The 17,936-nt window shown below is 44.4% G+C and overlaps 1 protein-coding gene and 1 long non-coding RNA gene across 2 annotated transcripts in view; one reads left to right on the plus strand and one right to left on the minus strand.

Moving 5' to 3' along the window:
- The window catches only part of cntnap2 (contactin associated protein 2), a 924,912-nt gene extending 924,327 nt beyond the window's left edge, over positions 1 to 585 (minus strand). The window contains exon 1 of the mRNA XM_008112904.3: positions 476 to 585. Within this exon, the coding sequence (XP_008111111.1) occupies positions 476 to 575 (100 nt within the window). The 5' untranslated portion in view covers positions 576 to 585. The remainder of the gene's footprint in view (positions 1 to 475) is intronic.
- A 12-nt stretch (positions 586 to 597) lies between these two features.
- On the plus strand, positions 598 to 9,565 carry LOC134299893 (uncharacterized). Its single transcript, XR_010007145.1, has 2 exons — positions 598 to 5,743; positions 7,765 to 9,565. It is a non-coding gene; the product is annotated as an uncharacterized LOC134299893 (long non-coding RNA).
- Positions 9,566 to 17,936: the final 8,371 nt, after the last annotated feature.

Here is a 17,936-nt window from a genome sequence, read left to right on the forward strand (position 1 = left end):
AAATGCGCTGAGTCAAAGCCCAAGCCTTGGCGGTAGGGCGGCCAGTCAATCAATCTTCAGGGCAGTGTTATGAGAGGGACCCGCCCTGCCAAGCCCAACAGACTCCCGGAGCCACACGACAAAAAGGAAGGTAAAGCCTAGCAGTCAAAGCTAGAAGCCCACTTTGATCCGATTGGGTTCCACTGGCATCCAATCCAACCGGCTGCTGCCGTCACTTCTTTGAAAACAAGCCCAAAAGGCTGCCGTCCAGCCCGGAGAGGCCAAACTTTCTCCTCCTTCCCTGCAAAAGCCAGGCGCCCCAAATGGCACCCGAACTGCTTCTGTCCTCCGGGAGCCACTCTCTGCAAAACTCGCTCCCAAAGCCAAACTTCCCGGGAACCGACCGCAGTCCCTGCCGCAGCCCCTCCCCCGCCCCTCCGGCCCCGAACCCATCTCAGACCTCTCGTGTGGAGGGATACAGACGCGAGGGACTTACGGGAAGCCGGCGGGGCTGTGCGGGCTCTGCAGCTGAGGTATCCGAGAATCCATAGGAAGAGCGCTGCCCGGCCGCTGGCGCGCAAGGAGAGCGCAGCCATTCTGGGCTGCCAGGCTGCCAGGGAAGCAAGTCAGAAGGGCTGAAGGTGTCTCCGTTCCCGTGGGGGGTTTGCCGGCGCCTCCTCCTCACTCGGGAATGCTGGACGGGGGGGGGGGGGCAACTTCACTGCCCCTTTCACGCTTCAGTCCTCCTCCAGGAGAAGCCAAGTACTGGGCACTTCGGCGTCGCCTTCTTCACAAGCGCCCAAGGGAGTGGGGGAGGAGGAAGAAGAGGATGAGGGAGGGGAGACGGGGACAGAGGCTCCTCGGTGGCCCCGATGCGACGCAGCCCTTCCTTCCACTCCGGCAGGCCTCCCCGAACCTTATTCCTCTCGCTCTGTCTTCATCCAAGGCGTCCGATGAGCCACGAACCCCGCCGCAGAGGAGCAGCTTACCTCCGCGGCTCTGGTCGCCTCCAGTCGTCATTCACCGCCAAGAGAAAGGAGCGACTGGCAGCAGAAGCAGCTGAAGCAGCAGACCCAGCGAAGGAAGGAGGAAGGAAGGAAGGAAGGAAGGAAGGAGGGAGAGCTGCGGGAAAATCCTCCTCCCCTCCCTCCCTCCCGTGCTCCTCCGCCAGCAGCGGCAGCTCCTCCCCGTCGCCGCCTCCGTCAGTGCGGCCCTCCCAGGCCGGCGGAGCCCCTTCTCCGCTCTCCCTCCCTCGCCCAAGCCGCTGCGGCGCCTGCTTGCGCTATGTCGCTGGCCGAGGTGCTGAAACCTCAGCGAGACTGCGGCGCCGGCTTGGACCGTGTCGCTGGCCGAGGTCCTGAAACATGGACAGCTCCTCTCTGCCTTCCCTGCCGGGCGTTGGCCTTCGCCTGGGGAAAGGCGCGAGTAGGGCTGTCCCCAGGCAACTCAAAGCCAAGGCAGTCAGGCGCCTTGCAAGGGAAAAGCAGCCTTCCCCAGCCCCATATCAAGCCTCCTCTTCTCTTCTCCTCCGCTCCAATCTCCGGCATGGAAAGCCCCCACCCTCTTGCCATTAGGGGGTAATGCCTGCCATTATTCACTCTTATTTTAGTGTTGGCAGTTAAAGTGAGATCATTAAGGCATCTCTGCTTTTTCTGGCCCTCATTTTTGGCGACATAAGGTAGGTGTTAAAGCGCTGAGCTGCTGAGCTTGCAGACCGAAAGGTCCCAGGTTCAAATCCTGGGAGCTGAATGAGCGCCCACTGGTGGTGGTGGTGCGGTGTGTTAAAGCGCTGAGCTGCTGAACTTGCAGACCGAAAGGTCCCAGGTTCAAATCCTGGGAGCTGAATGAGCGCCCACTGGTGGTGGTGGTGCGGTGTGTTAAAGCGCTGAGCTGCTGAACTTGCAGACCGAAAGGTCCCAGGTTCAAATCCTGGGAGCTGAATGAGCGCCCACTGGTGGTGGTGGTGCGGTGTGTTAAAGCGCTGAGCTGCTGAACTTGCAGACCGAAAGGTCCCAGGTTCAAATCCTGGGAGCTGAATGAGCGCCCACTGGTGGCGGTGGTGCGGTGTGTTAAAGCGCTGAGCTGCTGAACTTGCAGACCGAAAGGTCCCAGGTTCAAATCCTGGGAGCTGAATGAGCGCCCACTGGTGGTGGTGGTGCAGTGTGTTAAAGCGCTGAGCTGCTGAGCTTGCAGACCGAAAGGTCCCAGGTTCAAATCCTGGGAGCTGAATGAGTGCCCACTGTTAGCCCCAGCTCCTCCCAACCTAGCAGTTCGAAAACATGCAAATGTGAGTAGATCAATAGGTACCGCTCCGGTGGGAAGATAACGGCGCTCCATGCCGTCATGCCGGCCACATGACCTTGGAGGTGTCTACGGACAACATCGGCTCTTCGGCTTAGCAATTCAGTCATTTCTGAACAGGTATAGGCATTTCTTGGAATTTTGTTGTTTTGTGCCTTCAAGTTGTTTCCAAGATATGGGAACTTTAAGCCAGTGGTTCTCAACCTGTGGGTCCCCAGATGTTTTGGCCTTCAACTCCCAGAAATCCTAACAGCTGAAAAACTGGCTGGGATTTCTGGGAGTTGTAAGCCAAAAACACCTGGGGACCCCAGGTTGAGAATCACTGTACTAGATTAAACTTTAGATCAAATTCCCATCATGCAGGATTTCCTAATACATAATGATGACTCATAGTCTGAGAGAAGGAGTGCTGCAGTAAATTATTTTGTTGTGGGACACCTCTCCCCCACTCCCACCTGTTTTATAGCCATAGTTTGATACTGATTGATATTTTCACAAGCAACAATTTACTAATGTGAATGTATAGTGATGTATTTTAATAGCTATGGTCTAAGAATTAAAAGGGGCACCTGGTGGTGGTGCAGTGTGTTAAAGCGCTGAGCTGCTGAACTTGCAGATGGAAAGGTCCCAGGTTCAAATCCCGGGAGCGGAGTGAGCGCCCGCTGTTGCTCCAGCTTCTGCCAACCTAGCAGTTCGAAAACATGCCAATGTGAGTAGATCAGTAAGTACCGCTCCGGCAGGAAGGTAACGGCGCTCCATGCAGTCATGCCGGCCACATGACCTTGGAGGTATCTACGGACAACTCCGGCTCTTCAGCTTAAAAATGGAGATGAGCACCAACCCCCAGAGTCAGACATGACTGGACTTAACATCAAGGGAAACCTTTACTAAGGTAGGGAAAGGAATTTGCATCTTTCCAGATAGGAGCCCCGGTGGCAAAGTGTGTTAAAGCACTGAGCTGCTGAACTTATTTATTTATTTATTTATGATTACAATATTTATATCCCGCCCTTCTCACCCAACAGGGGACTCAGGGCGGCTTACAATAAAACACACATATAAAAACTGCACAATACACTATAAATCAGTTAAAAAATTAACTTACATAAGACATTCATAAAACGCATTATAAAATACAGATAGGCGTGTTCAAGTTTAAAAGACTGGGTCTGTCAATTGAGTTCCAGCGTACATAATAGTAATTAATGCTGCTGATTCTTATTCAAAAGCCTGGCCCCACAACCAAGTTTTAACCTTCCTACGGAAGGATAGGAGGGAGGGAGCCTGCCTGACTTCAATGGGGAGGGCGTTCCATAGGCGGGGAGCCACTACTGAAAAGGCCCTCTCTCGTCCCCGCCAGCCGCACCTGTGAGGCTGACGGGACCGCGAGCAGGGCCTCATCTGATGATCTTAAGCTTCGAGGTGGGTCATAGAGGGAGACATGTTCAGACAGATAAGCTGGGCCAGAACAGTTTGCAGATGGAAAGGTCCCAGGTTCAAATCCCAGGAGTGGAATGAGCGCCCTCTGTTCATCCAGCTTCTGCCAACCTAGCAGTTCGAAAACAGGAGCCCCCGTTGGCGGAGAGGTTAAAGCCTCATGACTTGAAGGTTGGGTTGCTGACCTGAAGGCTGCCAGGTTCGAATCCCACCCGGGGAGAGTGTGGATGAGCTCCCTCGATCAGCTCCAGCTCCTTGCGGGGACATGAGAGAAGCCTCCCACAAGGCAGTGGAACTCTCTTTCCCGGACTGTGGTGGAGGCTCCTTCTTTGGAGGCTTTTAAGCAGAGGCTGGATGGCCATCTGTCAGGGGTGCTTTGAATGCGATTTCCTGCTTCTTGGCAGGGGGTTCGACTGGATGGCCCATGAGGTCTCTTCCAACTCTACTATTCTATGATTCTATGATTCTAAGGGTGGTAAAGACATCAAAACATCCGGGCGTCCCCTGGGCAACGTCCTTGCAGACGGCCAATTCTCTCACTCCAGAAGCAACTCAGGTTGCTCCTGACACAAAAAAAGTTTGAAAACATGTCAATGTGAGTAGATAAATAGGTACTGCTCCAGCGGGAAGGTAACGGTGCTCCATGCAGTCATGCCAGCCACATGACTTTTGAGGTGTCTACGGACAACTCCGGCTCTTAGAAATGGAGATGAGCACGAACTCCCAGAGTCAGACTTGACTGGACTTAACGTCAGGGGAAACCTTTACCTTAGATAGAGGAATCAAACATTGTGGGGAAAAAGAGCCAAACGCTTCTCAGAAATCCCAGAAAGGAGCTGGGGGAGGAGAAAATGTTTTCTCATGCTCAGGGCTTTCTGTCAAGATATGTGAATACCTGGGTGGGAAGGGGGATCACTTCCTTAGTGGCATCTTGGACAGATGAGCTAACACCACTGTTAAGCTGCTTGCAAGGGAGGACTTAAACTGGGCATTAAAATAAAAAATGGGGTATGGGGGTGGCAGGGAGAGAATATATGATAAGTGAAGGCAATTTCAACTTACCACCACTAACTGACAGGAAGTCTCATTCAGGGGTGTGTGTATGTGTGTTCAAATCTGTGGCTCTTGGACTTCAGAGGGATGGGAGAAGAAACTTCTGAAAGGCCAACTTATGTTTTAGAAGCTAATTTAGAGATGACATAAATGTGTATGTCCCTTCAGAATCTGGCCTTAGTTTAAATCTGGGAAGAAACATCACAATGGGGAAAAGCAGATACAGGAGGATAAAACCAGATGTAGGTTGCAGGGACAGAACACTGTGCCCAGGTGAGACTGAGCCCAGTGGTGGAGACAGAAACCTTGAGTCCACAAATAGCCTTTGAATATTTTAAGGATTCTTGCTTCATCTACTTCAGTGGTTCCCAAATTTATTTGGCCTACCGCCCCCTTTCCAGAAAAAAATATTACTCAGCACCCCTGGAAATTATTTTTTTTTAATTTTAATAGCAATTAAACAGAAAGATATATGTATTAATGTTTCTACCTTTTTCATAAAATATAGTAAAGAAATGTGTAAATTAGAAACATTGAAGTTTGAAATTGCGAAACTATTTTTTGAACTCAGAATAGAAAGGTAATACAAAAAAAAGTTATAACATTTGAAATCATCTTAATGAGAAGGATGAACTTGGTATGCTGCTACTCGGCTCTATTTTCGTCAGTAGTAATCTTAAATCGCTGCAATTGACTATTTGCAATCGGTTTCTTTTTTTGTTAATAAAATGGTTACTGCACTGAATCCACGTTCCACTAAATATGATGAAGGAAATGCAATTAAGAACTTTTGAATTACAGCCCATATTTCAGGATAAGCCGTAGGGAATCTCCTTTTGCAGCCAGAATTGTTAGTAGCCGCTTTTGAATTTAAATTTCAATTAATCATTTGTACTTACTTCCATCAGTTCTTCTTGTAACTGTGAAGATTCTTCTGTGCTTGCACTTGAAAAAGGATCCAAAATCCATTCAGGTATGTTCATTTTCAAAATATCATCAAATAGTTGATTAAAATCTGAATGGAGAGCATCCAAGTGCTCACAATAAGAAAGTATGTCTTCATCTTTTTTTTCTGCTCCTGATAAATTTGGGAACTGGCTGAATTCCCCTTATCCAAAATTCCATTTGCACAGAAGAAGTTTTGTCACAAATGCAGAAATAACAGATTTTGTGTTTATTAAATTCAGTTCATCACCTTGAAGCTGAGGGTTGCTTTCATTAAATTTTTGAAACAAGTCGGTCAAGTAAGCGATGTTACTTTTGGATGGAATTAAATTGGATTGTAAAGCATCATTTTTACCTTTCAAGAACTCCAGCACCAAGTTAAACAGCTTATAAAATCTATATAAACAGGCACCCTTTGACAACCAACGAACTTCTGTATGAAGCAGCAAACGATTAAATTCTTCATTGTTTTCAATGCAAACCTGTTTAATCTGTCGTTCAATTATTTGCTACTGATTGTGTTCATAGCTTTAATTACATATTGTAATGAATTATGTAGGCGTGCACTTAAATTTTTGGCAACTAGATGTTGACCATAGATGATACAGTGTACTGTGAATGCATTCGGCACCGCCTTTTTTAAATATACAAGAAAACCCCTGTAACGCCCTACCATCGCTGGAGTACCATCTGTGGCTACTGATAAGATATTACTCAGAGGTATTTCTTTTTCTTTAAAAAACTCATCCAATGCATGAAATATTTATTCTCCTTTAGTATCAGTTTGCAAATATTTAGCAAATAATAATTCTTGGCAAATTTGTTCTTCCTTTGTGAACTGCACATATGCTAAAAATAAGCTTCATTTCCTAACAAAGTTGACTCATCAAGTTGAATAGAAAACCGAGATGTTTTTAAATAGCCACACAATGAATCTTCAACATCTTGAGCCATTTCATCAATTCTTCTTTGCACTGTATTATTGCTCAACAAAATGTTCTTGATAATATCAGATGTTGGCTTGCGTAGCACAGTATGTATTACTGCACTTATAACCGCTATAATTAGTTCTTCACCAATAGTATGAGGTTTTCCCAATTTGGCAATCATTAACAAAATCTTGTAAGAAGTAAGCGAGCTATCACTATCTTGTACCATTTTGGTTGAAAAGAGTTTTGCCAATGTCGGTTGTTTGATACATTTTTCTTTTAGTGTTCAAAAATAAGATAAATCCTTATCTTTTTATCACCGTGAATTTTAGTCAAATGTTCTTGTAGTCTGGAAGGCCTCATAGATTCGTTTGATAAAACTTTCTGGCAAATCAGGCACATTGGTAATGTATTGTTTACATGCAACTCAATAAAGCTATATTTCAAATATTCAATATTATATTGTCTACATTTTTTCTTTGGTTGAACCATTACTATCTGTAGAAAAAATAATTTTTTATGGAGGTATTTTTGATTAATTTTTTTTGTAATTTTTTGAAATATTTTTGTAAAAAACCATCTAAAATATATACTAATGAAATAAATAAACATGATATTATTAATTGTAAAGCACATATAATTATTACAAAATAAATAACTAATACTCACCAATTATAGTCACACTATTTTAACTTTAACTTGTCACAATATCACAACAATCAAACTTAGAGTTATATTATGCCGTAATTTTCCCTTAATAATTACGGGAAATCTCCTGATTCATAGCATGCTCCAAAATCTGCTGGTAGTACTGTCAGTAGCCAGTACTGCCACTGCCATTCCAGGCTTTGGCCTTGCGATCGAGCAATCACACGAGTGGCAGTTGCCCGCAGCAATGCTTGTAGTGATCACGTGTTTTGGAATGTCAATTCAGCGGCACCACGTGAACAGTAGCAGTGCGCGATTGCACATACCTCAATGCAAGTGAGGGAGTATGCGGGATCCGAGCTAACATCCAGTACGTTGTTCAAAGAAAAATTAAGCGTTATGAGCGGAATACATAAATCAATTTTTCTAAATCTTCTCTTTTTTCTTTTATACTTTCACCACCTCCTTACAGTTATTCATCGCCCCCAAATGCACCTGTGGCCATCACCGCCCCTCTAGATTGCTGCAGTGCCCACCAGGGGGCGGTAGTGCCCACTTTGGGTATCACTGATCTACTTTAAGAATGAAGATAGAAACTATTCCTTACCAGTTGCGGTGACTGATGTGTCACCTATGGTAACCTCCGGAGCCTCCAGTGATATAGTGGTTTAAAGCCTCATGACTTGAAGGTTGGGTTGCTGACCTGAAGGCTGCCAGGTTCGAATCCCGCCCAGGGAGAGCACGGATGAGCTCCCTCTATCAGCTCCAGCTCCATGCGGGGACATGAGAGAAGCCTCCCACAAGGATGGTAAAAACATCAAAACATCAGGGCGTCCCCTGGACAACATCCTTGCAGACAGCCAATTCTCACACTCCAGAAGCAACTCAAGTTACTCCTGACATGAAAAAAAACAACCTCCAGGCAAAGAGATTCTCCACAATAAATTATGTTTGCTTTACAGAAAACTGAGTAGGGGAAAGTATGTCCCTGCTAGTTCTACTAGACCAACTGTGTCCATTCCATGAGAAGTCAGATCTGGCCATGATGGTACATGCATTGGTTACATCCTGGCTGGGCTACTGTAATGTGCTGTACTTGGGGTTGCTTTTGAAAAGTGCTCAGAAATCTCAGTTGATCCAAAGAGCAGCAGTCAGATTATTAACTGGGTCTGGCTACAGGAAGTGTACAAGTCCCTTTTTGCAACAGCTCCATTGGATACAAACCAATTTCTAGGCAAAATTCAACATGCTAGTAGGGATTTAGAGGTTATTTGAAGGACCATATATTTCTGTATGAGCCTGTTAGTGGGAACAAGAGAGAGGATATTTTGGTGGCTGCTCCCAGATTATAGAACTCCCTCCCAAAGGAGACCAGGTTGGCCCCAACCCTGTTTGCCTTTTGCAAGCTGGTAAAGACATTGTGTTTCCATCCGGCATTTGGAAGGAAATGAGTGGCATGTGGCTGGGGATGTTGTGGGTGGAATGTTGGGTTAGATGTTTCGCTTCTAAATGAAACTTTAATTCAATTTTATTGTATGTTTTCAGGAAAAGCCTGAAAACTTGGCTGTTCACACAGGCTTTTGAATAAGTACCACCCTCTGAATGTTAAATTCTTGTATAAATGTTAATCCTTGATCGGTTTCATCCACATGGGTAATTTCTCTATATAGGCTTAGGGTTCAACTCACTTTTGGGTTCTCCCCCACAGTCTTATAGCACTTTTAACTTCCTCTATGTTTACAAATCTCACTTAGTGCACTTTGATCAGCCCATCCTTATGTTTTATTGCTGCATTTTAAATTTGTCTTATTAATGGTTGATTTTAATCATATGTTTTAATTTTTCATTCGTGCGTTTTGGTATTTGATGTTTTATGTATGTATACGTGTTTTGTATTTGTAAGCCGCACTGAGTCCCTGCGGGGAGATATGTCAGAGTTTTATATTATTTAGGTCATTTCTTATGTGAAAATTGATAAGTGTTTGTAAGAATCATGTCCTATCCATGTATGACCAGCAGCAATCAAGACACCTGTTAAAGACTGAGTGTTATGAATAGAGACTGAGTAAATCTTTAGTTAGTGAATGTGAATGTTATTGTGAAGATGAGGATGCTGGTGACGATCATGGTGTTGCTGTTGGAAAGCTGTTGAAGTGGAGCTGAAGAAAGCTTGAAGATAACATTTTGTTTCGCCGTTTGAAAGCGGCTGATAAAAGCCAAGGACTGTTATGTTTGTATATATTTTTATATAAATCTTTCTTTACTAAAAGACAGTTTGTTTTGGGGTTTTCTCCTTGGACGAAGGGTGCAACTTCCGCAGAAGGGGTTGAATGTTTGGAACCCCAGTTTGATAGCTGCGACAAGATAGAGGTGGGGTACAAGAATAAAATTATTATATTATTTATTATTATTTTAGCTATATTTTAACTTTTGCGTTTATGGCACAAATATTTAATTGGTTTTTTTTAATTTTTTTGTTTTAACTTTGATTTTAAATTTTACATATTTTACCATGTCATGGTTAGCCATCTTGTACCCATTGGGAGAAAGGAGGAATTTAAATAAATTTAATAATAATAATAATAATAATAATAATAATAATAATAATAATAATGCATCAGATTATGAGTTCAGTTGTCAGGGGTCCACCTAAAGCCTTTCCAAGCTGGCAAAACTTTCCAGAGGTTGCACTCTGGCTTTCCCTTCATATGTGCTTAAGTGGGCAGCAGATTTGGATTTTGTGGGAAGGAGGGGAGATGTAAATATTTTCTCCATGCCACTATTTAGTGGTTTAGCCACTATTCCCAGTGATGTCTTTATATTCACCCTCCTATGACTCAAAACAACAAACTGTTTGGGGGCACTCCTGAGATCAAGGTAAGATCAAGGTTCTTGGTGCCTCAGGTTCCAGAGACAGGAATATTGCAGGTAGGATGCTGCTACAACATTTCTGTGCATTGTGTATGTAGAGGTGCTGCGCTTTCCTAGCAATCCTCTTGTCCGTCAATCTGACTGACATGTTGCGAGTAAATACATTTAAAAGAATGAGTCATTCCCTATATTCTTCTTTTAGAAATGGAGAGTAGTTTGTTTGAGGGTCTTTATAGGAAGCATGAATCACTTTCTATTTATCTCCCATCACCCCCACAAAGATACATTCTTTTAAGTGTCTGGCCACATATCCCTAAGGATATTGAAGTTTTTTCTTCCAACCTTAGAGACGCACAGTACCTATATAGACTGTCATTATTGCTTGCCCACTGTAGTTAAAGGATACACAGAAAGGATCTTTACAGGAAAGAGCCATAATCTCCCTGCATTGTTATATCACTAAAAAAGAACATGATTTGACAGTGGAGATCCATTTGTCGATATTTTCAGTGTTCTAGTCAGGAAGGTGACTCTTAGTCAACTGAGGCAGGTTCATCTGTAATGTTCCTTTTCTCTCCTGCTATATTTTTGTACATTTGGTCACAGTAATATTTTAACACCCAGTTTCAGAAATGTTGGGGCTTTGTCTTGGTTCAAAGTAGGTAGCTTTTCAGTACTAGACTGATTACAAAAATTTGCTAGAGGAATCATATTATGCTGTTGTGTGCTTCAGTTTGACATTCCCCTGTTCTGATCCAATCATGGAATTTTCTTGGCAAGATTTATTCAGAAGACTTTTATTATTGCCTTTCTCTGAGCCTGAGAGAGTGTGACTTTACCATCACCCAAGGGAGTTCCATAGTTAAAGTGAGATTTACCCCCACCCCACCCCAGAATCCTTATCCAACCATCACATCATTCAGAATTAGAAAAAAAATTGGCAGAATCCCCAGAGAGCTGTTGCCAGTCCAGTTTATAATACATAGACCATGAGTCAAATACATTATGACACAATTTCACATGTTTCTCTTCTTTGTTGCTCTGCATGGTTTTCTGAACTCCTTTTTCTACTATTTCTTCTGAAAGGATAGGCTCATTTTTTCATTAAGACTTCTGCTCAACTGAAAATAAGTCAATAATAATAGTAGTAGTAGTAGTAGTAGTAGTAATAATAATAATAATAATAATAATAATTGTGCCGTCGCGCCTGGGGCTGTAAACTCTTAGTGAAAGAGGCATGGACGTGACATCTTTCCCCAGGGGATTGCTTCTTGCCCTCCTTTAGGGAAACTGGAACTCCCAAGGACCAAAACACTGTAGTTAACTCAAAAACTGGGTTTATTCTTCACAAAGGGGGTAAAAGAAAATATACATTACAGTCTTTGATTGTTTAAGTCCATGAAGCTTGTCCAGATCCCTCTTTCTCTGGCTGTGAATGCCGGAGCAAACTCAGCCTCAGTCCAATGACCTATATCTGAAGACAAGAGTCTTCCTCTGTTGCCAAAGGACTGATGTGAAGGCGCTTGGGACTCCTCAACGTTGTTCAGGTTGGCCCTGAACATGAAGTGCGAGTCCCAAGGGTAAGAACCTCAGAATTGGTGCTGAGAGGTAACTTTGAAGGGCTTTCAGAGCCAAGCCTCTCTTTCACGTCCATCCGATAGAGTGGAATGAAAGGGAGGGAACACAGTCCTACTCCAGGAAGAGGTGGAGCCAAACAGTTTTGCTGAGTGAGCAATGTAACAGGTACAAACAACATTGATTGACAGATATAAATAACCAATCCAACTACATTTACAGGGTAAGGGCAAAATCAGGCATGATACAACAATTCAAATCTTGCAACTTATAGTTCCAACATATAGATGGCGCCACTCGCGCCGTCACACTCCCGGCCTAGATTTCCGGACTTTCGGAAATCTAAACAAAATGTAGTTAAATACCTTTAACTCTAATAACTTTAAGACTGTACGTCTTGTGAAAATAACTCAACCATGTCGCTAATAGGCCTGTCAAACAAAGAAACCTTTTCGTTAGAGACGACCTTAACCTGGGCCTTGTGCACTCTATTGTCAGAGCTAGGATATAATTTTGACACAATACCCTTAGCCCATTGGGATCTAGGAGCATCTTGGTTTAAGTAACACCAAATCCCCAACCTTTACGTTGGCACCTAACAATCCAAAACCCATAGTTTCTTAGGGCAGACTCAGTAAATGACCTTCCTTGGTGTTTGACCTTTGCGTGGAAATGCTGTGTCAACAGCAGAGCTATGTGGCTATGGTGTGGCAAAATAACAGGATTTTTAACACAGGATCTAATCTTTGCTCTTTTTAGTCTACCTCCAACCCTAAGGAGACCCTCATTGTCCAGGAAGGGGTTCAAGTCCTTTAAACAACTATTTTTGGGCAAGGATGCTTTTCTTTCTAAACAAGCTATTTCTTCTGAAAAACACTGTCTTTGAGTGGATCTCAGGATGACTGTTGAGGCTTTTGAAAGATCTTGGGGCTGAATTGCACCACTGTTTTTTGTAGTGATGTAATGTATGAGCCTGGTAATGGCTGCCTGAAGTCTAGTCCGTTTTGAAAATCTTTCAAACTTGGCTGGATTTAAACCTTGCCTTGATAAGTCTTGGCCATCGATGGTAGATTTGCAGGACTGAATTTCTGGCAACTCAGTGTCTTTGAGCACGGAAATGCTTTCTGGAAAGGAAGGATTTTGAAGACATTTGGGTCCAGTGATCCAGGATGACTTGGACAACTTTGCGGCTGATGTTCCTCTGGATGTCACATCTGCCGGATTTTCTGAAGTGGATATGTAATGCCACTGCTCTTCTCCCTCCGCACACACGCTGGCTGGTTCAGCATAGTTGCTTCTGAAGAGGTCTTCCACAAACTGGGTGATCTGGGTCTTTACCTTCGGATCCTTTAGCATCCTTCTTCTTAAGGACAGGAGACGATGAAGGGCAACATCTCTGTTGTTGGGTAGAGATGGTCTTTCCGGCTTGAAAGGTAAAGGTGCTATCCAATTACCTTCAGGGTCTTGAGTGACTTGGTTGTTCATCATCTCAAGAAACTTCTGATCATTTTTAGAGAAGGCTGTTTGCTCATCTCTCTCTGTGACTTCGATGATGGGAGAGTAATCTGGCATTACTCCCTGGCAGCAAACTGAGATGTGGCTGGCACATCCTTGCATTAGTGAAGGCCTTTTAGTGACAGGCTGGAACATCTTGTTCAGGCAGACTGGGCCTAACACCGTCCATCCTAAAGGCAACTGCTGGGCCATGGGTGATCCCTTAGGACCTTCAATCTGGTTGCTAACACGGAACAGTGTGGGACAATTTGCACCGATAAGCATTACGATGTCTGTTTCTAAGTCCAAAGCTGGAATTAGATCTTGAATACCTTTGAGATGAGGATGGGCTTGTACCACCTCTTTCGTGGCTATCTGTTCTTTGTTCCTGGGAATCAGGCTGCATTCTATAAGGTCAGGAAGATCGTACCTGGCCTTTTGTCCGACAGGCGAGATTTTGAACTTTGTTGCAACTCTGCCATTCATCTTATTCTTTCCAGAACAAGTGGATATGGTGTAATCTATTGTCTCGGTATGAAGGTCGAACATGTCGAAGAACTCTGGGGTTGCAAGAGATGCGTCACTTTGGGCATCCAAGGCGACGTAGACCCTTTTCTTATTCCACGGCTGCTTGTCTGGATACACCTCTGCCAGGCAGATTGGGTGGCAAATCCTGGGCTTGTGGCTATTTTGACAAAGCTTGGTGCAGGCAACCGCAGGAGCCTTGAGGGCTACCTGAGGTTCTGTAGGCTTTTGGTCTTCTTTGGTTTCTTCTTTGGTAGGAGAATTTGACTTTGCTTTGAATTGAGGGGAATCGAAGTTGTGCATTGCAGAGCAATGCTTGATGCTGTTGCAGTGTTGGCATTTAACCTTTTCTTTGCAGTCTTTGGAGAAGTGAATAGTGGCGCCGCAGCATCTAAAGCACACCTTGGCCTTTTGAACTATTTGGAGCCGTTCTTTGTAAGGCTTCTTTGCGAACTCTCTGCATTCAGCTAGGCTGTGTGGCCTTTGATGAATGGGACAGGATATGGTGTTGTTGCTGACTGGTTGAGCAGAAGTTGCAGAAGTTGCGTCTGTCATCTTGACACTTAGGTTCCTACTAAGATCTTTGCCCTGGGCTTTGTCTTCTTTGGAGGTCTTTTCAGGCTTTAGGTCTTGGTACAAAGCGAGAAGACCTGTTTGAGGGTCATTCCTCTCACGGGCTGCTCTAGTGACGAAATCCACCAAAAAGGTGAAGGGCGGGTATACATTTGCATTCTCCTCTTTGTACTTGAACACCTGTTTCCCCCAAGCTTCTCGAAGAGGAAAGGGAAGTTTGCAGAGAATGGCACTCTGTGACGTGTACTGGTCCAGACATGCTAAACCTGGGAGCTCTGGATTTCCTTTGGCTGAAGCTAGCTCTAGTAAAAGATCACTAAAGTCCCAAAGCTGTTTGCAATCTTTCATCTTCAGTGATGGGAACCTGTTGAGTCGATCCATGAGGGATGCTTCTATCTCAGTGCTCGCACCGAAGCGCTGGTCCAAGCGAGACCACGCTGTGGACAAAGCTCTTTGGGGGTCTGCTACATGAGCAGCGTAAAGTCTTTTTACTTGCTCGGCTGAGCTGGGTCCAAGCCACGCCATAAGAAGGGACAGTTCTTCATCCGCTTCTAGCTTGAAATCTCGAATGGCCCTCATGAAGGTGATTTTCCACAGAAGGTAGTCATCCGGTCGGTCAGTGAATTTCTGGACGCCTTTGTCTCTGATGTCTCTTCTTGGATTTCTCAAGAGGGAACCCAATTGAGACTCCAGTGTGTAAGGGTACATCTGAGGAGTGTGATGTGACCCGACGAAGTCAATGTTCTTCGGTTGAACACATCTTGTCGCGATGGTAGGCGATGCTGGGTTCAGCAGATTGCTGGCAGGCAGCACCTCTGAAGCCTTCATCTTCAGCGATGGGAGAATTGACTTGGTATGCAGGGATGAATGTGGTGGTTCACTCCCGGCCATGCCTTGCCAATGTGGATGGACATCTGGATGTTGTTGAAAGACGTCATCCATTCGTTCCCAAGTAGACAGGTGGTATCTCTGAGGCCTAAGTGCAGGAATGGACTCTGACAGAGATGGCACTCTCCCGGCCGTGCTTTGCTGTACTTCTGAGGAATGGGCTGGCCTTGAAGTCGCGAACACTGGAACAGATGAGCGATCTTCAAGGTGGCAAAAGGAGATATGACTCTGCACTACAGGTGGTGCCAGTTGCAGGTGTGCTGAAACCTTTGCTGTAGGCTCTTGTGTTGGCAGGAAACTAAGGTTTTCTTGGGTTAGTTCCTGTGATAGGGCTTTGGCTAACGTTAGCTCTGACTATCTTTTGTGCTGTGTCTCTTTTTACTTGAAGCAGATCTAGATCCCGTTGCAGCTCATCTTGCTTGGCTTCAGCCATTGCAAGCTCTATTTCTCTCTGGGCCCTGGCCTGTGCTAGGTCAGCTTCTTGTTGGGCCCTAGCCTGAGCTAGAAGCAGTTTCTGCTTGGCTTTAGCCTGTTGAAGGAGGAGTTCCTCTTCATTGAAGGCAAAGTCTTGCCTAGCCATTTCTGCAGACGCCTCTGCTTCTAAAACCTCTTTTCTAATTTTCAAACGGACAGCCTCTCTGTTGTAGTGGGCTGCTTTGGAAGAAGTACTGATGAATGAGTATGTGGATTGGGAGGAACTGCTATGCCTAGATGAATGCTTGGATTTAAGGCTAGCATCATTAGATGGAATCTTGAGCAGACTGGATCTAAGGCTTACACATGGGGAGCCTTGAACCCTTTCTTCTGCACCTTTGAATAAGGAACTGGGCTCTGGTTCAATTAGAACTGCGCTGTAGCGCCTCCTCTCTTCTTGTAGGCTGAAAGAAATTTCCTTAGCCCTATCTAAAGACTCTGGAGTGTTAATTTTGTTCAGTACATAGATTATTTCTTCTGCAATAGCACTCCCATTATTGAAGGCCTTTACAAATTCTTGCCTGAGAATTTCCTTTTCCTTTGGGCAAAGGGATGCCCTTATTGCATCAGCTATGGTCGGCAGGTTTTGCCAAGCTCTGTTAAACCTCTGCCTAAGCTTGCCTTCCTTCTGCAAAAGGCAGAGCATTGTTTTCTCTGTGGGGTGCCTTTCTCTGACTGGGCGGGGAGATTTGACCCTTGTTTGCAAAATCTCATTGCTATGACTTGACATTCTGTGATTCAAAAGGAAACTTATCCCAAGTTTCAAACAGTACAAAAAGCAATACTATATAACTATACAATTAAAGGCACACAAAAGGGCAATGCAATATTTTAAACAAGACAATTAAAACAGCTGCTTAACTGAGAAGTTAAGCTTGGGCTTTCATAAACTTGCAGCAGGCTCTGAAGAAATGGCAGAAACTGCAGAAGGTTGGAAATTTATTGCTTTGCAAACTGAGTTCTGGAAGAGGCTTGGTAGAGCTGTAAAGGCTGGCTTCTGGAGAAATGTATCTACTTTGCAAAAAGCTTGATCTTGTGCAGTTGCAAGAGCTGAATGTAGCGATTTGCTGGCTTGCTTGATAAACAGAAAAGGCGGGAAACCTAGCCAATGTTTCAATTTTGCAAAGGCTTGGCTTCTAGCAAAATGTATCCACTTTGCAGAAAGCTTCAACTTGCTGCAGCTGCAAGAGCTGGATGTATCAATTTGCTGGTGGCTTGAGATGCAAAAAGAGCGGGAAAGCTTGCAAATGTCTCAATTTTGTGAAGGCTGGGCTTCCCTCTGGAGGCAAAGGCAGGCTTCTTTTGACTTCTTTATCTTTAGGAGACTATGGGCTTGGCAAATTTAAGGCCCTTTCACTCCTTCTTTTCCCTTCTTAGCACTTCTGGAAGGCTTCTTTCAGCAGTTCTGGAAAAGAAGGCTTCTCTCTCAGTACTTCTGGAAAAGAAGGCTTCTCTCAGCACTGTGCCGTCGCGCCTGGGGCTGTAAACTCTTAGTGAAAGAGGCATGGAAACTCTTAGTGAAAGAGGCATCTTTCCCCAGGGGATTGCTTCTTGCCCTCCTTTAGGGAAACTGGAACTCCCAAGGACCAAAACACTGTAGTTAACTCAAAAACTGGGTTTATTCTTCACAAAGGGGGTAAAAGAAAATATACATTACAGTCTTTGATTGTTTAAGTCCATGAAGCTTGTCCAGATCCCTCTTTCTCTGGCTGTGAATGCCGGAGCAAACTCAGCCTCAGTCCAATGACCTATATCTGAAGACAAGAGTCTTCCTCTGTTGCCAAAGGACTGATGTGAAGGCGCTTGGGACTCCTCAACGTTGTTCAGGTTGGCCCTGAACATGAAGTGCGAGTCCCAAGGGTAAGAACCTCAGAATTGGTGCTGAGAGGTAACTTTGAAGGGCTTTCAGAGCCAAGCCTCTCTTTCACGTCCATCCGATAGAGTGGAATGAAAGGGAGGGAACACAGTCCTACTCCAGGAAGAGGTGGAGCCAAACAGTTTTGCTGAGTGAGCAATGTAACAGGTACAAACAACATTGATTGACAGATATAAATAACCAATCCAACTACATTTACAGGGTAAGGGCAAAATCAGGCATGATACAACAATTCAAATCTTGCAACTTATAGTTCCAACATATAGATGGCGCCACTCGCGCCGTCACAATAATAATAATAATAATAATAATAATAATAATAATAATAATAATAATAATAATAACTTTATTTATAAAGTTTATTTATC

This window comes from Anolis carolinensis, chromosome 6 (genome assembly GCF_035594765.1).
Source record: "Anolis carolinensis isolate JA03-04 chromosome 6, rAnoCar3.1.pri, whole genome shotgun sequence".
Taxonomy (NCBI): Eukaryota; Metazoa; Chordata; class Lepidosauria; order Squamata; family Dactyloidae; genus Anolis; species Anolis carolinensis.